This window comes from Syngnathus scovelli, chromosome 15 (genome assembly GCF_024217435.2).
Source record: "Syngnathus scovelli strain Florida chromosome 15, RoL_Ssco_1.2, whole genome shotgun sequence".
In the NCBI taxonomy this organism is placed as follows: Eukaryota; Metazoa; Chordata; class Actinopteri; order Syngnathiformes; family Syngnathidae; genus Syngnathus; species Syngnathus scovelli.
The window spans coordinates 6,154,668-6,180,229 of record NC_090861.1 but is presented as its reverse complement, the minus strand read 5'-3'; the positions used below and the strand labels follow the sequence as shown (position 1 = coordinate 6,180,229).

General features: G+C 43.9%; 4 protein-coding genes and 1 long non-coding RNA gene across 8 annotated transcripts; 4 read left to right on the top strand and 1 right to left on the bottom strand.

The window, feature by feature from the left end:
- The first annotated feature begins 470 nt into the window (after positions 1 to 470).
- Positions 471 to 4,836, top strand: rnf121 (ring finger protein 121). Of its 2 annotated transcripts, none has more exons than XM_049741783.1 (9): positions 471 to 638; positions 2,258 to 2,295; positions 2,456 to 2,597; positions 2,698 to 2,852; positions 2,934 to 3,041; positions 3,298 to 3,418; positions 3,507 to 3,640; positions 3,798 to 3,899; positions 4,448 to 4,836. In XM_049741783.1, exons 1-9 carry the CDS (start codon positions 561 to 563, stop codon positions 4,566 to 4,568), a joined length of 999 nt encoding a protein of 332 aa, XP_049597740.1. In that variant the 5' UTR covers positions 471 to 560; the 3' UTR covers positions 4,569 to 4,836. The 2 variants fall into 2 exon arrangements, with proteins under 2 accessions (XP_049597740.1, XP_049597743.1); XM_049741786.1 differs by having other exon boundaries at positions 498 to 638; positions 2,190 to 2,295.
- A 341-nt stretch (positions 4,837 to 5,177) lies between these two features.
- LOC125981804 (uncharacterized) lies at positions 5,178 to 6,417 on the bottom strand. The gene is made up of 2 exons (XR_007486170.2): positions 5,957 to 6,417; positions 5,178 to 5,761 (listed from the first exon to the last, which is right to left on the bottom strand). It is a non-coding gene; the product is annotated as an uncharacterized lncRNA (long non-coding RNA).
- LOC125981798 (E3 ubiquitin ligase Rnf121) lies at positions 5,392 to 8,779 on the top strand. 2 transcript variants are annotated; one of them, XM_049741782.1, is made up of 9 exons: positions 5,392 to 5,826; positions 5,935 to 5,972; positions 6,413 to 6,554; positions 6,655 to 6,809; positions 6,891 to 6,980; positions 7,237 to 7,357; positions 7,446 to 7,579; positions 7,744 to 7,845; positions 8,391 to 8,779. In XM_049741782.1, exons 1-9 carry the CDS (start codon positions 5,392 to 5,394, stop codon positions 8,509 to 8,511), a joined length of 1,338 nt encoding a protein of 445 aa, XP_049597739.1. In that variant the 3' UTR covers positions 8,512 to 8,779. The 2 variants fall into 2 exon arrangements, with proteins under 2 accessions (XP_049597739.1, XP_049597744.1); XM_049741787.2 differs by having other exon boundaries at positions 5,700 to 5,840.
- A 144-nt stretch (positions 8,780 to 8,923) lies between these two features.
- Positions 8,924 to 10,222, top strand: LOC125981803 (interleukin-1 receptor accessory protein). Its single transcript, XM_049741792.2, has 5 exons — positions 8,924 to 9,136; positions 9,213 to 9,254; positions 9,331 to 9,393; positions 9,451 to 9,580; positions 9,651 to 10,222. The coding sequence occupies exons 1-5, from the start codon at positions 9,112 to 9,114 to the stop codon at positions 9,835 to 9,837; spliced, it is 447 nt and encodes a 148-aa protein (XP_049597749.1). The 5' UTR covers positions 8,924 to 9,111; the 3' UTR covers positions 9,838 to 10,222.
- Positions 10,223 to 11,801: 1,579 nt separating this feature from the next.
- Positions 11,802 to 25,433, top strand: LOC125981797 (connector enhancer of kinase suppressor of ras 2). Of its 2 annotated transcripts, none has more exons than XM_049741781.2 (22): positions 11,802 to 12,393; positions 14,416 to 14,579; positions 15,513 to 15,715; positions 15,815 to 15,902; positions 16,186 to 16,227; positions 16,297 to 16,416; positions 17,253 to 17,312; positions 17,394 to 17,462; positions 18,779 to 18,925; positions 19,544 to 19,662; positions 19,989 to 20,194; positions 20,271 to 20,363; positions 21,008 to 21,198; positions 21,272 to 21,320; positions 21,380 to 21,558; positions 21,645 to 21,718; positions 22,119 to 22,190; positions 22,286 to 22,350; positions 23,134 to 23,234; positions 23,306 to 23,798; positions 24,235 to 24,434; positions 24,511 to 25,433. In XM_049741781.2, the coding sequence occupies exons 1-22, from the start codon at positions 12,330 to 12,332 to the stop codon at positions 24,556 to 24,558; spliced, it is 2,847 nt and encodes a 948-aa protein (XP_049597738.1). In that variant the 5' UTR covers positions 11,802 to 12,329; the 3' UTR covers positions 24,559 to 25,433. The 2 variants fall into 2 exon arrangements, with proteins under 2 accessions (XP_049597738.1, XP_049597737.1); XM_049741780.2 differs by having other exon boundaries at positions 15,797 to 15,902.
- Positions 25,434 to 25,562: the final 129 nt, after the last annotated feature.

The window sequence follows — 25,562 nt, the reverse complement described above, 5'->3', positions numbered from 1 at the left end:
CTTGGTTCTTGGCCAATCAGATGAGACTTTGGTTATCATTTCAACCAATCCGTATCCCCATTTTGCACGATTTTGCTACTTTGGCTTTCCTGTTCCGGTCTAAATGCGGCGGGAGTACTCAAAATGCAGGTTTTAACTTGAAACAATAATTATATATATATATATATAGTGACGCTTTAGCAATCCTCCAAGGCCCTGGGCAGATTACATATTACATGGCAACGCATAGAATCGGAAATCTCATTCGACAAAAAAGGGAAGTTATTCTCAGAACTAAGAGAAGAGCTTCGAAATTCGACAAAAAAGGGAAGTTATTCTCAGAACTAAGAGAAGAGCTTCGAAATTATAGACAGTTGCAAATAAAATGTTAACGCAACATTTCATAACAATCCAATGAAAAGTTTCAATCAACAAGGAGAATTTCATTTGAAAAATGGGGTCAAAGCTCATTTTGGAAGTTTTATTTTGAAGCTCAAATCGGGAGAGACAAAACCGGAAGTGACCGTATGACATGTTGTTAGTTGCTAATGGCTCCCGAAAGATAAAGCAGCCCTCTGAAGATGGCCGGGATGTTTGAGGTAGAGGTGGATGGTGTGGAGCACGACCACGGACTAGAGCATCATAATGAACCGATCCAGGTGAGTGCAACGTCTCATACGCGTAGTCGTGACACTACAAACAGGTGGAGTGGGTTTCGTTTCAGAACGCTAGTTGCTAACACGTAAAACACCGCGTTAGCTTCTCCGCTCAGGTTTAGCCCATCGTCAGCACTTGTTCTCTATGTTAAGCTCTTTGTTTACCAGAGGTAATATTCTTCATTTCATTTCTCTCCTTAACCTGCTGGCTTTCAGTCAGCAAATCATTTTACGAGACAAGCAACATCACAAGTAAAATGTGCAGCTTCAAGGCCAGCTCCAAGGCTACCCACCCTTGCAAGCAGCAGTCATTTAAATAGGTCGTGTCTGGTTTAAAACTCTGTTAGTGAATAATTAATAGCCGTCAATGCAGAATAAAATTGCCAAACTGCCTAATTTGTGACTTCTAAGTATACAGCGTGACATGGTGGGCGGGGGTCAAAGGTAACCTGATTAATGCCGTAAAGGCGTGGCCATTTTTTGTCATACCTAAAACGGCAATAAGTCAATTAAGTCGGCTTTAATATCAGTATGACGACTGTCATGATTAAGTCACACTAAGGTAAGGCTTAGCTACATGGAAAGTGACTCATTTATGTGCAGTGACTAGCTTGAAGTGCTGCAAAGCTAAGTCAGCTGTTGACTGGGTGGTGTGTTTCAAAGTCAAAAGTCAAAGTCAAAGTCTCCTTTATTGTCAATTCCTCCGCATGTCAAGACACACAAAGAGATCGAAATTACGTTTCTCACTATCCCAGGGTGACAAGACAGAGTTCACAACGCACATACAAGTAAACAACACAGGAAAAATAACATAAGAAGTCAACATCAATGAACAATAAGCGTGATAGCACGCTAGCCGCTCCCGATGCACAGCAGAGTCCGGTAAGATGACAGTCAACCAGGCCACTGTGAACACGAGCACACAGCAGGCACGCACTGTCCGGTTCGTGGATCCTATCAGGCGAACGCAACCCATCTTGTCGTCCCGCGAACGAACGTACGCCAGGAGAATGGAAGGCACGGATGGGCGAGCTGGGTTGGCCGCAAGCCTGGCCCGACGTCTCCGCGCTGGCCCCTCTTCCGCTGCCGACGCATCCCAACAATGCTCCAGGACGGAGCAGTCCGAGCTCAGGACGCAGTCCAACCGGGGGAGGAAGAGCAGGCCAGTCCGGCGTCGCTCCATGACGAAGCAGTCCGAGCGCTAACACCAGCAGCAAATCTCTCCACACCAAAGTCCAGAACGCCATAAAACCCACTTCCGCCGATGTTGAGCAGAACATGCCCGCCGCACTAGTAGCACGACGTATCACACGAGACGAATACACACAAAACTGCCAGACAAACACTCAGTAAACACTCACAAAACACCGAACGGGACAGAGAGTGGCCGCTGCGTGTGCACGCGCCGCCATCTTGAACCATCCATTTCAGCCATTTTCATAAAATTTTGAAACAACAGTATAACTTTGTAACTCAATTTTATAACTTTTATTGCTAGCAAATATACCACTCGATGATTGTAAAATGACATTGTTCTTTTTTGTCGTTTTCAAGGTCGCACTAATATTTCTCCCCTGCATTTATCAAGTGGCCACAAAGATAATTTTGTCTCTTGTCTACAGTTTGATGCGTCTAAGCTCTCACCGGAGGAGAAGTGGAGGTTAGTGTTTTGTCAGCGCCAAGTCTCTCAATCCAAATAACTGTAATTGTTTGTGTATTCAAATGTTGTATAGCCAGCCAGAGGCTCAGAATTAATGCCGTTGTGAAAGCAAACATTTTTCTTACTAGCTATGAATGAACACTTGTTTTTTGTTCAACAGGGTGGAGCATGCCAAGATGCATGCCAAACACAAAGGCCACGAGGCCATGCACGCCGAGATGGTCCTGATCCTCATCGTCACACTTGTCATCGCCCAGCTCGTCCTCGTGCAGTGGAAGCAGCGGCACCCAAAGTCTTACAACGTAAGAAACAAAACTCGTTGTTGCCCTGTGTAATAAAAAATAAAAGTGTCCAAACTTTTTGTCCCCGGTTTACATGTGGCATCATGCTGCTGTCTTGTAGCTGGTGACTCTGTTCCAGATGTGGGTAGTTCCTCTCTACTTTACTACCAAACTTCACTGGTGGAGGTTCCTGACCACCTGGTTTATCTTCTCTGTCATCACAGCATATATTAGCTACCGTGCCACTCGCAAGCCTCTGGCCTGCACCACACCGAGGTAAGATGCAACTTAGTGCCGCATCGGTTCAAAAATACGTCGGTCCCTAAAGAACTTTGTCGTCTGCTCGCTGTGCTGCAGGTTGGTGTACAAGTGGTTCCTGCTCCTCTACAAGATCAGCTATGGCACCGGAATAGTCGGCTACACTGTTGTTATGTTTACGCTTTTTGGCATCAATCTTATTTTCAGGTAGGCCATGGGTCTATTTTAACGTTTAAAATACATTTCTGACAATGTGCGCAAATGACTGGCCACTAGATGGTGCTGTTTGCCACAATTTTGATTGTTCTACAACTACTGTAACAGTGCACCTGAATGTATTTGAAATGTTTTTTTATACTGAATTTGGGTAAAAGGCCACATTTGATTTAAAAAAAAAAACAGAAAACAAACAAACGTTTTAATGATCATACAGTGCTAATCACACGGTGATACCTTCATGCAGGATAAAGCCCGAAGATGCGATGGACTTTGGCGTGTCCCTGCTTTTTTACGGACTGTATTATGGTGTGCTCGGAAGAGACTTCGCCGAGATGTGTGCCGACTTCATGGCGTCGACTGTCGGGGTAACAAATGAGTGGACTTTGCTCATGGTGGATGCGCCTGTCGCTGCTCCAAAAGTAACGTTGACTATTTTGTCTCTCCTTTTTGCAGTATTACAGCGCATCCGGAATGCCGACTAAGCATTTGTCTGATAATATCTGCGCCGTATGTGGACAAGCCATCCTCGTTGATGTCAGTGAGGAGGGCATCATTGAGAACACGTACAGATTATCCTGCAATCATGTGTATCCTTCACATAGCTGACATAACAGCAGAGTTCCTCGATTGTGTCTTTCGAAATCCCGTGAGATTGAGTCATTCACATGAATGTCTGAAATTGCGCAATGAGCTCAAAAGAATACACTCATAATCAGGTTTGATCTGCCTTGACGTCACATCCAGGTTCCATGAGTTCTGCATAAGAGGTTGGTGCATCGTGGGAAAGAAGCAGATGTGCCCGTATTGCAAAGAGAAGGTGGATCTCAAGAGGATGTTCAGCAACCCGTATCCTTTGGTCAAATGTACTCAAAATGAGTTCAGGGTGGAAGTGGTCATTTTGTTATACACCACGATGCACGAAAATGAGTTGAAACTCGTACAGTTCTCATTTGAATACTTGCCAAGGGGAACACAGGAGGATTTAACCTCTTGTCATTTATCGGAAGCGTTCCGAGTAAACTTCTAAAATGGATGCATACAAAGTTCCTCTTCCCTTTTTGAGGCACAGATTGTATATATTTTTTTTTAACCTATGAAAGGGATCTCCCAGCAACCTGCATTACAAGAAAAATAACATAAATGCAATTTCTGCTTTTCTTATACTGTATACAGTTTTTTAAAATTCAATTTTGGTTGATAGCTTAGACCGAGGTGTCAAAATTTTATTTATTTCAGTGAAGGCATTTATTGAGTTTGTGGATACATCTGATAATTAACCAAGGCAAAGCGGCCTTTTAGAATCACAATTGCAGATACGGAATGCCTTTAAGTATCTAAAACCGCTAGAATATTGACAATGTATTCATTTTTGTCCTTAATTTTACATTTTGTAGCTGGGAAAGGCCACATGTCATGTATGGCCAACTTTTAGACTGGCTTCGCTACTTGGTGGCCTGGCAGCCTGTTATTATCGGCTTTGTGCAAGGCATCAACTACGTCCTCGGTCTGGAGTGACCCGCAAGTGTGGGAAATGGACAAACGGACTACACGGAGAAGAAAACGCTCCGATTCTAATGACTGGGAGCCTAGCAATGAACTGAAACATCTGTTTTAAAAAGTATCTGTACTTTTTGTATATATTTTTAGGCGCACATCACCAGTACTAATGTTTGGGTTGAACCATGATCTCAATATCTTGTCAATTCTCAGATTTTTTTTTTTGGGGTCACACCCTAATTGGATTTTGCAACTAATGCCCCAGTAAAGATGTTCATAATCATTAGCTGACTGCATTTTACTTACTTTGGTGACTATTGAACAGATTCGGTACCAGCCATTTTCCTTTTTACCCTAACTCTTAAAAATACAAATACCTGGGATTGACCGTGTGTGTTTTTCAGGATGATGCCATATTTAATAAGATGAGATCATCGGGAAATGTGGCTCCAGTCAGACTTGCGTACAAAACATTACTTGACCCAGTATTAATGCCGTAAAGGCGTGGCCATTTTTTGTCATACCTAAAACGGCAGTAAGTCAATTAAGTCGGGTTTAATATCAGTATGACGACTGTCATGATTAAGTCACACTAAGGTAAGGCTTGGCTACATGGAAAGTGACTCATTTATCAAAAGTCAAAGTCTCCTTTATTGTCAATTCCTCCGCATGTCAAGACACACAAAGAGATCGAAATTACGTTTCTCACTATCCCAGGGTGACAAGACAGAGTTCACAACGCACATACAAGTAAAACAACACAGGAAAAATAAAACAAGAAGATGAACAATAAGAGTGATAGCACGCTAGCCGCTCCCGATGCACAGCAGAGTCCGGAAAGATGACAGTCAACCAGGCCACTGTGAACACGAGCACACAGCAGGCACGCACTGTCCGGTTCGTAGATCCTATCAGGCGAACGCAACCCATCTTGTCGTCCCGCGAACGATCGTACGCCAGGAGAAGGGAAGGCACGGCTTGGCTAGCTGGGTTGGGCGCAAGCCTGGCCCGACGTCTCCGCGCTGGCCCCTCTTCCGCTGCCTCGCAGACCCGCTGCCGACGCATCCCAACAATGCTCCAGGACGGAGCAGTCCGAGCTCACGACGCAGTCCAACCGAGGGAGGAAGAGCAGGCCAGTCCGGCGTCGCTCCATGACGAAGCAGTCCGAGCGCCCTTAATCTCTCCGCACCAAAGTCCAGAACGCCATAAAACTTCCGCCGATGTTGAGCGTAGCACGACGTATCAAACGAGACGAACATACACAAAGCTAAGTCAGGTGTTGACTGGGTGGTGTGTTTCAGCCATTTTCATAACATTTTGAAACAACAGTATAACTTTGTAATTTTATTGCTAGCAAATATAAAATTTTGTCTCTTGTCTACAGTTTGATGCGTCTAAGCTCTCACCGGAGGAGAAGTGGAGGTTAGTGTTTTGTCAGCGCCAAGTCTCTCAATCCAATCCAAATAACTGCCAAGTGCGTGCCTGCTGTGTGCTCGTGTTCACAGTGGCCTGGTTGACTGTCATCTTTCCGGACTCTGCTGTGGATCGGGAGCGGCTAGCGTGCTATCACTCTTATTGTTCATCTTCTTGTTTTATTTTTCCTGTGTTGTTTACTTGTATGTGCGTTGTGAACTCTGTCTTGTTACCCTGGGATAGTGAGAAACGTAATTTCGATCGCTTTGTGTGTCTTGACATGCGGAGCTATTGACAATAAAGGAGACTTTGACTTTGACTTTGACTTTGACTAATTGTTTGTGTATTCAAATGTTGTATAGCCAGCCAGAGGCTCAGAATTAATGCCGTTGTGAAAGCCAACATTTTTCTTACTAGCTATGAATGAACACTTGTTTTTTGTTCAACAGGATGGAGCATGCCAAGATGCATGCCAAACACAAAGGCCACGAGGCCATGCACGCCGAGATGGTCCTGATCCTCATCGTCACACTTGTCATCGCCCAGCTCGTCCTCGTGCAGTGGAAGCAGCGGCACCCAAAGTCTTACAACGTAAGAAACAACACTCGTTGTTGCCCTGTGTAATAAAAAATAAAAGTGTCCAAACTTTTTGTCCCCGGTTTACATGTGGCATCATGCTGCTGTCTTGTAGCTGGTGACTCTGTTCCAGATGTGGGTAGTTCCTCTCTACTTTACTACCAAACTTCACTGGTGGAGGTTCCTGACCACCTGGTTTATCTTCTCTGTCATCACAGCATATATTAGCTACCGTGCCACTCGCAAGCCTCTGGCCTGCACCACACCGAGGTAAGATGCAACTTAGTGCTGCATCGGTTCAAAAATACGTCGGTCCCTAAAGAACTTTGTCGTCTGCTCGCTGTGCTGCAGGTTGGTGTACAAGTGGTTCCTGCTCCTCTACAAGATCAGCTATGGCACCGGAATAGTCAGCTACACTGTTCTGTTTACGCTTATTTTCAGGTAGGCCATGGGTCTATTTTAACGTTTAAAATACATTTCTGACAATGTGCGCAAATGACTGGCCACTAGATGGTGCTGTTTGCCACAATTTTGATTGTTCTACAACTACTGTAACAGTGCACCTGAATGTATTTGAAATGTTTTTTTATACTGAATTTGGGTAAAAGGCCACATTTGATTTAAAAAAAAAAACAGAAAACAAACAAACGTTTTAATGATCATACAGTGCTAATCACACGGTGATACCTTCATGCAGGATAAAGCCCGAAGATGCGAGGGACTTTGGCGTGTCCCTGCTTTTTTACGGACTGTATTATGGTGTGCTCGGAAGAGACTTCGCCGAGATGTGTGCCGACTTCATGGCGTCGACTGTCGGGGTAACAAATGAATGGACTTTGCTCATGGTGGATGCGCCTGACGCTGCTCCAAAAGTAACGTTGACTATTTTGTCTCTCCTTTTTGCAGTATTACAGCGCATCCGGAATGCCGACTAAGCATTTGTCTGATAATATCTGCGCCGTATGTGGACAAGCCATCCTCGTTGATGTCAGTGAGGAGGGCATCATTGAGAACACGTACAGATTATCCTGCAACCATGTGTATCCTTCACATAGCTGACATAACAGCAGAGTTCCTCGATTGTGTCTTTCGAAACCCCGTGAGATTGAGTCATTCACATGAGTGTCTGAAATTGCGCAATGAGCAAAGAGCTCAAAAGAATACACTCATAATCAGGTTTGATCTGCCTTGACGTCACATCCAGGTTCCATGAGTTCTGCATAAGAGGTTGGTGCATCGTGGGAAAGAAGCAGATGTGCCCGTATTGCAAAGAGAAGGTGGATCTCAAGAGGATGTTCAGCAACCCGTATCCTTTGGTCAAATATACTCAATATGAGTTCAGGGTGGAAGTGGTCATTTTGTTATACACCACGATGCACGAAAATGAGTTGAAACTCGTACAGTTCTCATTTGAATACGTGCCAAGGGGAACACAGGAGGATTTAACCTCTTGTCATTTATCGGAAGCGTTCCGAGTAAACTTCTAAAATGGATGCATACAAAGTTCCTCTTCCCTTTTTGAGGCACAGATTGTATATTTTTTTTTAACCTATGAAAGGGATCTCCCAGCAACCTGCATTACAAGAAAATAACATAAATGCAATTTCTGCTTTTCTTATACTGTATACAGTTTTTTAAAATTCAATTTTGGTTGATAGCTTAGACCGAGGTGTCAAAATTTTATTTATTTCAGTGAAGGCATTTATTGAGTTTGTGGATACATCTGATAATTAACCAAGGCAAAGCGGCCTTTTAGAATCACAATTGCAGATACGGAATGCCTTTAAGTATCTAAAACCGCTAGAATATTGACAATGTATTCATTTTTGTCCTTAATTTTACATTTTGTAGCTGGGAAAGGCCACATGTCATGTATGGCCAACTTTTAGACTGGCTTCGCTACTTGGTGGCCTGGCAGCCTGTTATTATCGGCTTTGTGCAAGGCATCAACTACGTCCTCGGTCTGGAGTGACCCGCAAGTGTGGGAAATGGACAAACGGACTACACGGAGAAGAAAACGCTCCGATTCTAATGACTGGGAGCCTAGCAATGAACTGAAACATCTGTTTTAAAAAGTATCTGTACTTTTTGTATATATTTTTAGGCGCACATCACCAGTACTAATGTTTGGGTTGAACCATGATCTCAATATCTTGTCAATTCTCAGATTTTTTTTTTTGGGGTCACACCCTAATTGGATTTTGCAACTAATGCCCCAGTAAAGATGTTCATAATCATTAGCTGACTGCATTTTACTTACTTTGGTGACTATTGAACAGATTCGGTACCAGCCATTTTCCTTTTTACCCTAACTCTTAAAAATACAAATACCTGGGATTGACCGTGTGTGTTTTTCAGGATGATGCCATATTTAATAAGATGAGATCATCGGGAAATGTGGCTCCAGTCAGACTTGCGTACAAAACATTACTTGACCCAGTATGTGACTCGTATCGGAGTTCCCCTTGGAACTGAACTTTAAAAACGTGAAGTAGGTCCTCCGAGCTGTATATAAACGCATGACAGGCATGTGTAGAGCGAGCAGTCAATATTTAACACCAGAAGAGTCATTATGACACTGTCATCTTTCATCAAAGGTAATCCTTATTTATTTTTTGCCAGCCCATTTCATTCACTGGTTCACGGTTGTAAAGAAATGATTTCCCTCCCCAGCTCTGGGCTCTTTAAGTCTATTGTTAGCGGATTCCGCTCCAGGTACGCTCTTCTTTTTTTTGCCCGTCTAAATTGGCTTTTATTGTTTAGTGCTTCATTTTCGATTTGTGTGCGACAGTGTCTCAATATGGGGTGCCAGTCATCATTGGACCTGATGACATGCAAGTCAAAGCTCAACCAGGTAAGACATGAGCCTTGATCTGAAGAATTCTGGGCTTGAGTGTATGTTTTCCTTCAGGGCATCCATTGATTCTCCATTGTGAAGCTTTGTCCAACTGTGGCCATGATATGACCCTCCTCTACTGGCTCATCAATGGCTCATTCCCTGAAGATATTCACAACGATGACAGAATAACCGAGTTAGAGACGTGAGTATTGCTCTGAATAACCCCAAAACATTTTATGCGTGTTATCCAGCGTATCTGTGTCTGATTTCAGATCCTCCTTAGAGGATGGTAAAATTCTTCTCGGGAGTTTGCTGCTGAAGAATGTCACCTCAGAGGACCTCAACGCCACTTTCACCTGTGTGGTTAGCAGCAGTGTTGGAATGGCTCATAAGAATGTAACGCTAACAGAAAAAGGCACTAGATGTTGGGGGAAAGAGAAACTACAGAGCGCTGTTTGACATTTGTCTAAATACCTAGAATGCTCAAATTCAAGCCAGCATTTTCAGTATTTGACAGAATGTATGTTTAAGTACTGTTAAGATTCTGTTTTTGCCACTAGTACTGTAGTTCCGTATTCACTCCAGCAGGGGGCAGTGTATTACGAGAAAGAGGCGGAGCCCAGCCTGTTAAGAAACAAAAGAGCTGGTAATTCCTCAGGATAATAGTAACTGATTTAAGATTCATTTTCTCTTCCACCTTGAAGCGTCTTCTATAAATTTGACCTAAGTCGTCCTCACGTCATTGAATTGGAGCTAAGGATTAGTTTGGCTTTATGGTCTGATATTTGTATTGCCAGCAATGAAGTGTGCAATCCAATAAGAATTAAATTTGTACACAGCTTGAGTCCTGTGTTTGCGCTTTTTAATCTAGCTATTAATAAGGTTTGTGCCAGGAGTGGTACGAGCCTGACAGTAGAGTCCATAGAGTCATAGTCATCGCCCTGGACTGCTGTAGCAGACATCGTCTGTCATCTTTATTAGATGCACTTTGACCTCCAGCAGACACTGCATCCCTAAGTGAAGCCTCGGTCGTGGCGGCTCTTTCACAGTTGTCAGTCAAGCACTGAACGCGACATTTTTTAGGTTTTTCCCAGGGTTGGATTCTCCATTGTCTGCAACTGCAGAGAATCACCACCAGCAATGTAGAATATATAAAATTATTATTTTTACTTGTAAAATGTTTACTGTTCGTGACAACAATTTGACTGTAGCCCAATGAATATAACATGGCAGACTGAACTAGTATGGTAAAACACAGCAGGCGAATTCATTTAAACCAAACAAAAAATATCTGTGAAATTACTCATCAAAACATAATTTTATTTATATGCTAGTGTAGACTGTGCGTTGAATATCTAGTCGAGTGCCAGCCTGGAGCTGTTTCCGGTAGAGCAGTAGGAAAAGCAGCATCCTTGTCTCATTGGTGACCGTCTTTCCACTCCACTGCCCTTTGCACGATGCAAGCTGAGCAGCCACAAAGGAGGCAGGAGGAAACATTGTGTTTATGGGGGCATCTTGGTGCCCAAAGGAGTACGAGAGGCACACAAGTCAGAGCTGAAATGGCATGTGGGGTAGATTAAGAGAAAGGCTAATGGCTTGATATTTTATGTCAAAAAATACATGCTGAATGTCAACTAAAAATACCCAGCTCTATTGCCCAGTTTACAGGTGATCAGGAGCATACATGCTGAAAGGACATTTGTGACGTCATTTTCCCTCAAGCACGGTCACTTCTAATCACGCTATGTTTTCTTTGTGGTTTTTTTTTTGCCTGGGATTATATTGTGCTACTAATTAAACACATCTAACCTCTGTAATAATTATGATTTATGACAGAACAAGGTTGTATGGAGGAAAAACAAGATACTGCATGAATGCTACACGAGCGAAACACGGTGGTGGAAGTAAAAAGAACAACCGAGATCCCAAAAAACGATTAATCGAAAACAAACCCATCATCAAATGAATTGTATTTTAATAGTCCAAAAATTGTTTGGATCCATTTTTTAAACTAAAGATTGTCCAAATCTTCTGATTTCCGGCTCTCAAAAGTAAGAATTCTCTGATTTCCTTCATGTCAGCAGGCCTATTAATCTTTGGTTTCTCACCAAAGTAAGATGCATGCAAACATCTGCTTTTACTTTGGAAAACAACAACCATCAATCTTCCTTGTGTGATATTGCTTAACTTTTGTTCATTTTTTTAATCACTAAATTAACCAAATAAACAAAAATAATTTAATACACATGTTGATTAATATTAATCAGGGGGAAAATATTTTTGTATACACACATTAGTCCAATTAAAGCTGTTCTCTTGCTTCTAATGAAAACTCAAGTTCGCACATGTAATTTCTTTTCTCTTTCCAAGCTCTTATTGTCATCTCTGCAATTCCTTCAGGAAGCCCCTCCTCGCCTTGGCCCCTTCCCACAGCTTGGTGGCATGAATCAGCCGGCCCCTCATACCCACGCACTTTGCGCGCGTTGGGGCTGTGCCTCCTCCATGTCTGTGCGATGTGAGGGAGGATGCTCGCCGGAGGCTTCCTTTGCTCTCAGGAGTCCTACTCAAAGTAGCCAGTGGCTTCTTTTTCTCCTCCTCCACCTCCTCCTCTCCCCGATGCTGCCGCCGCCGCCACTACCGCCGCCGCTGCTGCTGGAAGAAGCGAGGTCGTGCAGCATCCCACACCGTCCACGGAGCCTGACACGCATGACAAGTGAACGAGCTCTTTGACGGCCGCCAGCAGCACAGGAATGTGCCCAAGTGTGCTTTTCAAGCCACATTGAGGAACCTACCTCTTTTTCTTTTCTTAACAATCATCTCCACGCTCCAGCTCACCCCCGTGATTTTTGTACCTCTTTTATTTTTTCGTGTTTTATTGCTAGCGTCGTTGCAGCTTGGCGGAGGGTTGTTTTTCTTTGCTTTTGTCACGCGTGGACGAGACAAACTTGTGCATGGCTCTCGTCATGGAGCCCGTCAGCAAGTGGAGCTCCAGTCAAGTGGTGGACTGGATGAAAGGTAAGATTCGAACATCAATTCTACACTACAATGCAAGGCGGAATAGCATTGAGGGAATGTGCACGGCATATCTCGTGCACAAAAGACTCAAAACACCTGATGAGCCTCAGATTTTAATTACTGCGTTTAATGATCTAATCGATTTTTTTTTCCCACAGTGGGAAGCATTCGCCCTTTTAGCCAGCTTCTTCTCAGCCTAACAAATCCTATACAAGTGTCTCTTAACGATGTAAACAAACCTCTATTGTGTTCCTTTTGTTACTGGCGTCTCACAGGAGGAGAGCCAGAAGGGAAATCGATTTAGTTTTGTACATGGAGAATTAACCTTTGACTTGAATTTGGTCTAAACAAAGTGGGTAATGTATAGTGTCTTGAATATTTTGTTGGTTAGAGACATTTTGAATAGTTGTAACGCTTCAACTCGCATGCAAATACTGGTTTGTTTGTTTTTTTTACAAATAGTGTTTTAAAAATATCATTTTGGAATTTACGTTCTCCCTGTTTTTACTTTCATTAATTTTTCACAGGTTACTCTTCCCATATTTCTTGACCACAACCTATATGTTTGATAAAATCCAAATTGTCCATATATGTGAATAGTAGCCAAAAAGGTCTTTTTTTCTGGTATTATTCCGCTTGCATGTTAACATTACCTTAAGATTACAATGCTAAATATGTGAGCCGTGTTGTTTTGCTGTGCCACGTGCTCACGTGTTTGACCGCACAGCCTCAGGGATCCTTCAAATGATAAAGTGTATACCTTCACAGGCGCACACACACCCTCATAACTCTAAAGATGACGGATTTTCTTTTTTATAGGTTCAGATGTCGCGGCAGTAATAATGCTACAAACAGATGCTTTTTGCTTCTGTGCGGTGGCTCGGATTCAAATACTCACATGTATTCTGATGATGCCATACATTAGATTAAGCAGAGATTGGAGCAGTTTAGATGATGTGTAAAGAAATGAAGGAGGGGAGAGAATGGGAATGTTTAGTTTCCCACATGTGACAAGTGGAGCAGTGACGGTTCCAGTGCCCGGGGCCCAATAATGGTGATGTAAAGTGAGGGGGAGAGCGAGGGGGAAGGGGAAGGGCCTTCAGTCTTGTCCCAGCTTCTGAGGCCTGGCTATGTTTTGCGCTTACTATTCAGCGCCTTCATTATTAGCATAAGGGTCGGTGATGTCACTAGAGGCCAAACAGGGGCGCCCCTGTGACCTTCCCACAATTCCACTCTCCACCCCCAACCTTTGTGCACGCAAGACGCTTTTTTTCCCAGCTGTGACAAAGCCGCTTTAAAGGAAAGATTCTCATTAGGAGAAGAGAAAAGAATTCCAGCTTTGACTCCTTCTTGGAATAGTGCGCAAGCGCATTTGATGAAAGTGTGCCACATGCATTTTTCAATCTGTTTTTTTTTTTTTTTTTTTTAAACATGTTTATTTCCGTTACATGTCTACATTTCTTGCTGATCAATGACGGCCCAAATCCATCGCCGTTCCCCTTCTAGAGGTTTAGAGCGGCTAAATCACGAGGCGCCTTTTAATTTCTACGACTCGAGACTGATAATCTGAGCAGCTCACGAAAATGGACATTTGGATTATTTAGTGTCATCAGCACGCTGTCCTTAAAGAGATACTCTCAAACAAGAAAGGATCATTTCTTACTTTCAGGGACTTTTGTGTCCATACCTTGTATAATACTCTTTTATAATTATGGATGCAGACAGACGGCGCATATGAACAACTGCAGCAATGGATTTAACACCTGCTGCCTCAGTGAAAAGAAAAATAAGCAGAGTGCAAACATGCTGCTCCTTTTTTTTTTTTTTTTTTTTAAAGCCATGCTGAAAATGTTCCCCAGGTTTGTCGACGACAGGAATTTGTCGCGTTCATAAAAAGATATTACAGACTGAATGCAAAAATTGCACAAATGTTAGCCCGATTTATAGATTGCAAAAATTTGCCATTGCCAGGCAACAAACAGTTGGCAAGCGCGTGAGTCGAGACTTGTTTGCTTCCCGCAGGACTGGACGACTGCCTGCAGCAGTACATCAAGACGTTCGAGAGAGAGAAAGTCGGGGGGGACCAGCTGCTGCGCATCACCCACCAGGAGCTGGAGGACTTGGGAGTGTCCAGGATCGGCCATCAGGAACTCATTCTGGAGGCGGTGGACTTGTTATGCGCACTGGTAAGTCCAAACCTCCCACGCGGCCTCTTCAATACTTTTTTGGAGTTGGAAGATTTGCCAAGCTGTTGTTGTTGCTTGCACTGAGGATTATTTACTGGCCATATTTTATTGATGAGGTCAACTGATGCTAGTTAAATGCAAATTGGGCATTTGGGACCTTTCAAAAGGAAATTTGCTGAGAGTAGTAATTGGTGTCAAGGAATTATGGCGTGCAGTGTCACAAAGTTTAGCCTGGGTTGTTAGCAGAATTTTTTTCCGCTGGGTGTGTTTCTGCTCTGAGGTCTCATATTTTGACATGTTGCCAAGCATCGACACAAAAAAAATGCATCAATCATAAGTCATGTATATGCATAAGTGTGTCTTACATTTGATGCAGTTCCAAATGAAGATGAAGTTCTGGCGAGTGAGTGTCCTGCTATGAAAACATCTTTTGAATCTTAATTGAGTTGCTGGACAGTGAGGGTTTAATTTCTTGATTAGGATTTTCAAAAACACAAAGCAATGCGCCAATGGCGGCGGCATGAAAAGGCTGTCGATAGACAGAAGTTTAGAGAAGTGGAGGAAAGATGGTGACTCCATAGATACCTCCCCCCTCCCCTCACGGAGACACACGGAGAGACAGAATGAAGATTTAGTGGACTGAGGTCGCAGATGCAATCTGAATGTAAAATCCTCTCATCCGACATCCCCGCACAGGGGCCTCGCTTCAGCTGCAAAGCTTCTTACATAACTAGGATTTACTTTTAAGTCTCTCCGGCATTGCTGTATTAGATATGATTAGTGTCCCTCCTGCCGCGGTCTCCTCGCCTGGGGAGGATGCGACTGACCCCCCCCCGCTCCCCCCGAGAACGCTTTGGCCTCAGGGTGCTCCATCTTCACGCTGCACAGAAACCTCACCTGACTTCAGATATCGACGTCTGCTCCCCCGTCTAGAATTACGGACTGGAGACGGAGAATCTCAAGACTCTCTCTCATAAACTCAACGCATCAGCCAAGAACCTGCAGAACTTCATCGCGGGGAGGCGGCGCAGCGGCCACTACGACGGCCGAGCCACTCGTAAGCTCCCCAACGACTTCCTTACATCCGTGGTGGACCTCATCGCCGCTGCCAAAAGCCTTCTGGCGTGGCTCGACAGGTGAGCTCGTGATTGTTTCCCGTGTACGATGGCGTTGAAAACACAATCTCAAAGGAGAAACCATCTCACGGTTAATTGCAGGTGCTCCTTCTTCTCCAGGTCACCGTTTGCATCTGTGGCCGATTACGGCGTCACCAGGAACAACGTGATCCAGCTCTGTCTGGAACTCACTACAATCGTACAGCAGGTAGCTAATTAGCTAATCGCGTTCTTAATCGTTTGCCGCAGTTGGAGAATCTTTATCGAAAGAAGCGAGAGAGCGCTTTGAGAAATGCCTCCGCACTGGCAGTGATTCATTAGTTTTTGTGTCGGTGCTCGTCTGCGTGGGCGTGGTGGAGGTTAGAGGTGCCAAGCTGCTTGCTTTTCTGCTTATATCCTCCTACAGCCCCAAATGCCAATAATAAACCATTTGGACACATTCTCTAGTGGTAACGCCGCTCTCTTCATGCCCCCCCCCCCCTCTCCCTTAGGATTGCTCCGTGTATGAAACGGAGAACAAGATCCTTCATGTGGTGAGTTGATTTCACATCTTCAATCAAAGCAACCCGATGACTTTTTAAAGGCCATTTTGTCCTCGGCAGTGCAAGACTCTATCGGACGTGTGCGACCACATTATTTCCTTGTCGTCGGATCCCGTCGTGTCGCAGGCTGCGCATCTGGAGGTGGTGCAGCTGGCCAACATCAAATCCACCGAGGGATTGGTAAATATATTTTGGGAGATTGTCTTTGGGCAATAACATTCGATTTCTTTGGCTTTGCAACCTCTGCACTGTAAAACTCCGTCCCAAAACTTTTGAAGCATTTGCTTCAAAACGAGCAGATCATTTTCATAGCTTGTGAAAATATGAGTTGCCGCTCAGTTTTCAAAATGACTTTGACCAGCGAGCCCGTGCGCACTGCTGGCCGACCTCGCAGTCATCCCAAAAAAAACGAGGTTTTGCTCATGGGCATATGAATCAGCTAATACGATTCAAGGAAAGCCTCACTCATGGTAATATTGGGGGCAAAAAATGTTCTGCTTCAACACGTATTAGTAAGTGGATCTCCTTTGCGACACAGAAATCGGGTTATTGGGCGAAGGAAACGCACTCGGATCATCAACGGTTAGTGGGACAGCGCTGTGGCGTTGACCCACTCTGCAAAGCACCACCCCCCCCTCCCCTCACAGAAATGGTAGCAAGAAGTTCTTTCATCCGTTCACAGAGCACTGGGCCCATTGGCCTAAAAATAAACCTCTTGAAGACGGGTATTGCTACTGTTTATGTGTGTGAGTGTCCACGTGCGGCCATGCACATCTGCGGGGCGATAAATTGTTTGTTTGGGTGTTTGCCATGCACTTGTGACCCCTTTTAGTGGAAAGCTTTCAGTTTTGAGCTGTTTCTAAATCATCTGCTATGTTTGAGTCAATCCGCCATGAACAGGGAATCAATTTCACATCTGCCGTCTTGAAGATGATCTGAAAATTTGACATGCTGAAATTTTTTCCAAAGTAAATGTAGCAATGTGGTTTAACGCTGATCTTTTTTTTTTTTTGTAGGGGATGTATATCAAGTCAACATATGACGGTTTGCATGTCATCACCGGGACAACGGAGGGAGTGAGTGGGATTTCTTTTTGTGCTACTCGGTAAAGTGCGGTGTTGTTGGATCGCTCTAATTATCGCTCTTTGTGTTTTTAGTCTCCGGCTGACCGCTGTAAGAAAATTCACGCTGGAGATGAAGTCATTCAAGTCAATCATCAGACTGTGGTAGGTATTGGCTTTAACTCATGAACAACAAAACCATTTTTTTTGTACACTAAAAAGAAAAAAAATTCCGGATCTGTAATTCAACCTGAGCAACCGAACAGCGCACCTTTTTTTTTTTATTGCATTATACCTATTGTAAAATAATTGATACTTGTGCATATGTATGCAACAGAATTGAGTGTTATTATGCGCCAGAGGGCAAATTAATTCCCCCACTCAATGCAGCATGTTTATTTGAATTCTTTATTAATTTTTTTCCGAAATCCACATCCTTTGTTGTCAGGATTTGTTTTTCTCACGTGGCAGAAAAGAATGCGAGGCCCACTCCTCTTAGAAAATGACAAAAAATAAAAAAATAAACAACATAGTCATAGCAACCAGCTTATTCATAGCAGTTAAAGTGGTAGGAAATTGCAGGTGCAATTATTGTTTTCTTTCGATATGGAGCTGGAGTCTGAGCCACGGTTTGTTTGTGATTGCCAAAGTCTCTTTGCTTGTATTTGGACGACTGTTTGGAAGGTCGTCAAAAAACATTCCCCATCCCTCTCATAAAAATAGCAATGGAGTGCTCCACATTTTTAAAGGCTCCAAAATAAGCTAATGTGTGTTTCCTTAAACACTTTAGTGTAAAATAAATCATAATGGCAATGGTGTGACATATTGTAATGCATGTTGCCAATTTGGATATTTTTATTGATTTAAAAAAAAAAAAAAAAAAAGTGTCGTGGGCCACCACTGCCAACTATTACGGCAAGCTTTGTGTTCTTTATTTGTCTCTTTTCTTGCGGTGTGAGGACTTCTCCGCAGTGACTGTCAAGATGAAAAATGACTCGGAATGTGACAAAGTAATTGCTTGCTTAGCGCACTCTTTCCCAGGCTGCTCAAAATACACAATAGACCCGATAGACATTTTGTATCCGGAGTGCACTGCCTCTCATATTCGCAAACATTTGGAACAGCACAAAAGAGTATTTCACTTTTAAAAAAAACACTGAACATCACCAAACTGGGTTAAATTGTATTTACAAGGCGTGTGGCTGCTCGTAACCTCGAGGCTTAGCGCGACTTGACAGAACGTTCAGAACGATGACACGGGAGGCTTGTAAGCTGCTCCACGGCCTCCGGTGTTGCATTTAACATGAAGATCCTCATCGATATGAACAAGCGGAGATGCATTGCAGACAAATCAGAAGGCATGTGCAATATTGTCATAATAGGCAAAGAAGATTTTTTTTTTTTTTTTTTACTCAACCAGCAAATATTGAAGTTTTTATATTCTAGCATGATGTTTGGATTGTCCTATTTTTGTCCACTAGGTGGGCTGGCAACTGAAAAACTTGGTGAACCTCCTGCGTGGGGACCCGGCAGGCGTGACCCTGACGTTGAAGAAACGCCCACAGAGCACACTCACCTCCACTCCCGCTCTTCTCAAGAACATGAGATGGAAACCACTGGCTCTGCAAGTATGACTACTCGACCCAAATCAAATGCGCTGGCTCGCGTCCCTTGGGTATGAATATGAGTGTTCAAAATATATCTACTGGAGAGTCCACTTTAGAGTTGTTCTAATTGGTTGCAGGTGCAAGCAAAATGGATTCACAAGGATATAAATGGCATCTGTTGTCCTACTTTTGTCGAAGAATGTTGCTTTATTAGGAAAATGCGCCAATGCCACAATGAGCACAAACGAGAGCGATGGCTGTTTGTGTAGTCCAGTCAGTCTTTGAAGCACAGAGCAAAGAAAACGCTTCTACTCCCCCCCCCCGCCCCCAGAGGCCCTCGAGCTACATTTCGTTTCCCTGCATCACATGACCCTTTTCCTCTTAAATCCGGCCGGTGCAAAAGCACAAACAGAATATCAAATTTGGATGAGAAATGTTTTAATGTCCGCTAAAAAAATTTCTTGTTGCTTAGTCAGTTAGAGCTAAAATATGGAGCGCTGCATTCAAATGATGCCGCCGACTGCTCAGTCACTCACTCCGTGTAACTGTGACTCTTTTTGTTGTCCGGCCTTTCTTACATTCATGCGTTCACCTCCGAGCATTCACTCACTCATTCACACGCAGCCGCTGTTCCCTCAGAGCCCCGGCAGCAGCGTTGCCACACCCACCAGCACTTTAAGCACTCCATCGAGGAGGGGAAGCTGCGCTCTGCAGGACCTCTACATCCCACCTCCTCCGGCGGAGCCCTACACCCCCAGGTACAGTAACCTGTGGTCCGCGGCCCTCTAACGGTCCGTAGCGGTATTGCAGGTGGTCCACAAAATTGGAAATGGAAAATAATTTTAACATTTTAAAAAATAAAATGTATTTATTATTTAGAATTGATTTATTTTCCAGCTAATTTTGTGAAGCATTTACCCATCCAAATTATGTTAAATGGAGCTGAGATTTCCGAAATAGACATACAGATGGTTGTTCATGTGCAGCAAATGAATTTCTCCTTTTTTATGCTCTGCAAAAATATATAAAAAACATATTTCAATTTAATTAATCCGGTTCCAATGTATGCCAACTTTTTCCGTAGAGATGACAAAGTCAGTGCGCAGCGTGACGACTCTCAGTCCGACCACGTCCATCCCAGCAAGCGCTCCGATTCCCCAAATTCCTACCTGGACCAAGAGTGTCGGCGTCAGTTTCCTCTGGTGGAGGACGACTCCATTCTATACTGTTACGAGTACGAGCAGAACCAGGAAGTGCCGTCCGTCCGCAGGGGGAGCACGCCCACCTACAGTACGACTTTACCAATGTGTGTTTTGTGGGGTGTCGGCCGCGTGGCATTGAAGTTTCCTTTGCCTCGTGATCGCAGGCAGGCTCAGGCCCATCTCTATGCCGCTGGAATACAACTGGGCGGGAGATGAGGAGGAGAACCTGGCCAAGCAGAAGAGAGAGAGCAGGCGAGGTGGGTGGGCGAGTGAGAAAGAAAAGGGGAGGGGGCTGACAGAGGGAGCTGATGTGAGTGGGAGGAGATCTCCTAATATCCTCACTTCTTCTCACATCTCACAGTGGAAGGATGAGCTGGCCTGTCACAAGCGCAAACATTCCGGATATCGCATCCTGCCTCCGTCCTTTCCATATGTTCATCAGCCATCACACACACACACTTGCTCGCTATCTTCCTCACTCTCAGTGTTGCTTGTTGGTGATTGGATGTCAAAAGTGTGCGGCGGTTGCTGCGGCAACTGTTCCATATTCTCGCTAGTTTTTCACGTTTTATGGGAGATGAGGTGATAAACAGCGGGATGAGACTGGGGTGTTTTATTTTGGTCTCAAAGGCAAAGTTGGTTTCTTCAGGGGGATGCCACTGATGTCTTTTTTTTTTCTTCTTTTGTGCTTTTTATAAAAAGTGAGTCTTATTTTTATCTACAAGTGACACTATTACTAGCTTTGCACATTTTCTGCCCGGCAACAGCTATCCTTCACAGCATTGTTGTGGCATCAAGTACAGTCTCGTAAGAATCAATACAAGGGTTGAAAGAAAATTCGCATCCAATTTGTATTACAAATCTGAAGCCAGCATTTTTTTTTTTTTTTTTTTTTTTTCAGAAAATTCCCTGCTGCGTTTTGCAAGTGAAGACAAAGGCCATGGGGGAGAGTTCCTGCTGGGCCGGAGTCTGAGTCACAGTCGGCGAAAGATGGAGAGGGGAAGCAGCCCGACTCACTACACGCTCATCCCGGCGCTCCAGATGGAAGTTTCCCTCTCGACATCCAACTCCGACTCCGCCTCCCTCTACCATGTTAGTGCCTCTCTCGCCTATGATCATCTCAGTGACTTCACAAAGGGGGTCACGCTTCTCTTTGACTTTGCAGGTGTTTGAGCGATCCTCGCTGCTGTCAAGGTCAAAGAAGAAGGGTAAAGGTAAGACGTGCCCAAATTGTTTTTCTCTGCTGGCTTTCATATGTTTTCCTCCCATGCAGCCGGAAGCCCCATGGCCTCCATCAGCAAGCGACGGATCTCCTGCAGGGACTTGGGTCAGGGTGACTGTGAAGGCTGGCTGTGGAAGAAGAAGGATGCCAAAACGTATTTTTCTCAAAAGTGGAAGAAGTACTGGTTTATTCTGAAAGACGCGTGTCTGTACTGGTACATGAACGAGGAGGTGAATGGGAAGATTTTCCTGAAGATGTCTAACTATATACGTGCTTTTTAAAGTAAAAAACATATTTTTAATTTTTTTCACCACAGGATGAGAAAGCAGAAGGCTTTGTCAATCTTCCGGAGTTTAAGATCGATCGTGCTACCGAATGCAGGAGAAAGTTGTGAGTCATGTTCTTTTTTTTTCATTTGCATTTCACTTTGCATTACTTTAAGATATATGTCAGGCTGGCAAAATGATATCGGAGTTGTAGTATCGGAGCACTTTTATTGGTATCGGTGCATCTCTATTATTAGTTATGTGCTGCATGGTTTGCTTGAGTAGGAATGAGACATACTTTTTCTATTCTTGGGTGCAGGAATGGGTGCAGAAATGCAATGCTCAGTTCTAATTGAGCCAAAAATATTCACTGACACTTTGGCACACACTTGTGACAAAAGCCCTTTTGCTCTTCTATCTGAGATCATGTGCCAGGTTTCTCATCTCATTCATATGCTAATGTCTCCTATATGCTCCTGTTTTTACGCTCACATTTTGAAAATGTGCATCTGGCTTCATTTCAGCGCGTTCAAGGCTTGCCATCCCAAGATAAAGACCTTCTACTTTGCAGCAGAAAATGTAGACGACATGTCCCGGTGAGTTAATGAGCGCGACCCCGATGTTGAAATTGAACTGCTTTGTCGGCTTGCGTCATAACTTGCTTGTCCGCCCACCCTTCTCCATCCCGCAGGTGGCTGAGTCGTCTCAGCGTGGCTCTGGCAGGCTACTGCGAGCAGGACAAAATTCAGGATCAAGGCGAGTCGCACTTTGCTTTCCCCGTAAACTCTTTCAAAGCACTTTTCAAATGATGTTTTTCAAAATGTTGATCTTTCACTGTAACCTCTTTTAGTAAGCTACTTTTTATTTCTTTACTTTGCATTGACTTACTTTGCGTAAACAGCATGGGGACCAAAAACTCAAGGAAAAGAGAGTGCAAGGGCACCATCTAGTGGCCGTAACTATACGCTTAGTGACGCACATGGAAAGTCAACAGTATTGAACATAAATCCCACACCCGCCTACATTACTTAACAAATAATATGCAATGACTCTACATTATGGAAATAGCCCCCACGCCCCCCCAAGAAATCTATATTATTGCAGTTAAACGGATCTGACTCATGCAGGATAGTCAACAGGATATTTCTTTTTTTTTTAACACAATCTTCTCACATTCCAAATCGAATTATATGCAGAGTCCCTGCTTTATGTTGCACACAATTGCTCATTTTAGGGGCAGAGAACGCCATAATTTTTGTTTTATAAATGGGCCGGAAATCCTCTACCTTATCACGGTTCTATTTTGAGAAAGTCGTGTAGGAGCCAAGCAATGGTGGTGTGTGGGTGAACTGGTCTGTCATTTGAATTTTTTAAGAGAGGGATCTTAAAATGAAGACTCATAACGCCCGCAGAGGACATCACAGGGCATTCTCACATTTTTCGAAGCTATTCGACCTCAAAATCACACCTACAACTGCCGCTCATTCTGACAGCATTTCAGAAGACTGGTTTGATTGTGCTGTGTTTGTTCCTAATTAGATTACTGGAGTGAGAGTGAGCATGAAGACATGGACATGACCTCCATGAGCAAACAGGACAGTCCACCACCACCCTACGACACCTACCCGAGAGCATCGTCAGTAAGTACCATCAGTGGGGATTTCATCTCGAAACCACAGGAGAATTCACGTTAACATTTAACGGTGTTTAGGTGAGCCCCTTCCTGGAACCAAAACACGGTCATCTCTCCTCATCCGACACATTCCAGTCACGTTCCTCTCATGAGGATTACCACTCGGAGCTCAAGGAAGGTGGCGGCGGCAGCAATAATGGCGGAATCTCCCCCGGACAGACGACCAGCAACCACCGAAACTCCTGGCAGGACCAGATGGAGAGTAACGCCAGGATGCACTTCCTTCAGGCGTATCCCGTGGACGAGCCCCTGCTAGCTGATGACAGGGAACAAATGGCCATGGAGTATCGCAGGCAGTCCACGCTGCCTGCGCAACGCAGCCTTCTGCAGGAACAATACCGAGCCTTGCCACTGCCCGTCAGGTCAAGTATGGATATGGAGGCGGGAGGGAAACCTCGCAGCTTCACGCTTCCCCGAGACAGCGGTCTCCACGCCATCCTGGCGGCCAACGCCGCTGCGTCAGATGAGAGAACGCCTCGGCACTACCAGCTGGAGCGGCCCAGAGAAATAGGTTAGCCACCTCAAGACCTTTACAATGCTTGTCCTCATTTATTTTTTGCCCTTAAGTTCACTTTTTTGTAGAGGACAAAACAAAGCAATCTGTAAAGTATTTATTAGTGCTTCGATGATATGTGTAGTAACAGTGTCTTGCCGTTAGAGGGCAGTGTGGTAGCAAGACAGTACTGGAGCGCTAATGAGCATACACCAGATTGTAAATCTTGTGAATGTGACTGAGCATTTACGTGATCAATCTACCGATTAATAAACATACTTAAGCGCATTTAAACGCAATAGTAAGTGTTGGAGTTTTTGTTATTCCAAATTTTATGACTATAAAGATATATATTTTTACGTAAACATTGCTTAATCTCCTTTTTTGACTATTAATCGATATGGTCACCGGAGGAAAATAAAACATTTGAACTAACAATATTTCTCCTTTGAAGGACGTGGACGAGACTTGAGGCTGCAGTCGGATTCGGTGGGGGATTTGTACCGAGCTCTGGAGCACACCAGTTTGTCGGCCTCGGCCGAGCACCGGTCGACCAGCCGCTTGGAATACAAGCGCTCGTTTGTACGCAGGGTTAACGACCCTTTGCTGAACGACAAGCTTCACCGCCTCCGCATCCTTCACAGCTCTCTCAACGTACTGGCACAAAGCTCAGGCATAAGTGACAATTGCGCTCCATAATGCTTCATGAATGTCTTTCATTTTCTTTCAGAATGTCCCTCTTCAAGACACAAACCGCTCGATGGGCTTTTTAGGCTAATACGTGGAACCGCTCTCCTCGGGCCCTGCCTCGCTGCTGGAGATGAAAAGGCAACAGAAAGCTTCATTTTCCTTCCTCCCCCCCCCCCCCTTCTTCCGTTTCAACCAATTCTTCTGAGTGTTGCTCCTTCAATTGCTTTCTGTAGTTTAAATGAGGAGAATATTTGAGCACTGGTGGTTTGAACGGGTTTGAAAAAAAAAAAAAAAAAAGCACTTTGTGTCCCCGTCATGGACTTGATGGAGAGCTTGTTCACTCACATGCATGGCTGTTTCCCATCACTTTTGCTGGAATTCTGCACAGTCGATCAGATCAGGTTGACTATTTTGGATGTACACTCATTTTGTTTTGTGTCTAATTATGAATCGATATGCTACACAACTTCTTGAGGTCATGTGCTGGAATACAAATAGTCAATCAAGTGCTGTGCCTCAGTGATTGTGAATGTACGTTGTACTTTTCCAAGAATAAGCCAAGAGGATTGAATAGGGGTCAAAATATCACATTTGGCAATAAGGAAAGTGTATTGTAAAATATTATCGGGATGCTCACAATAATTGTCTATTTTTGTATGCATGCAGTCTTTCCAGTTGTGGCAAACTAAAGAGATTTTTTTTTCTAAGTGTGTTTAATTTGAAGAATACTGCTCGTCTCGACTGCCTCGACCTCAAGACTTATTTTAAAAAGCTAATTTCACTACAAAAGAGATGAGGAGTAACCCGTATTTATTCAGTGTTTAATGTACACGCATGTTTTGTAATATTGTACTAAAACACGTGACCATGCCATTTAACTGCGCACGTGTGCCATATTGCCGTATTGTAGCTGCAATACTTTTATTTAACGATGGAAATAAAGTATGGCGTGGGCACACAAAAGATGTGTTTTTCTCATGATTATATGTCAAGTTGCTATTCTTAAACACTAGCTAGACACAGAAGCTCAGAATAAGATAGGTAGCAATAATGTACAGAAAGAATTTTGCAGATTGTACAAAAAACTAATGG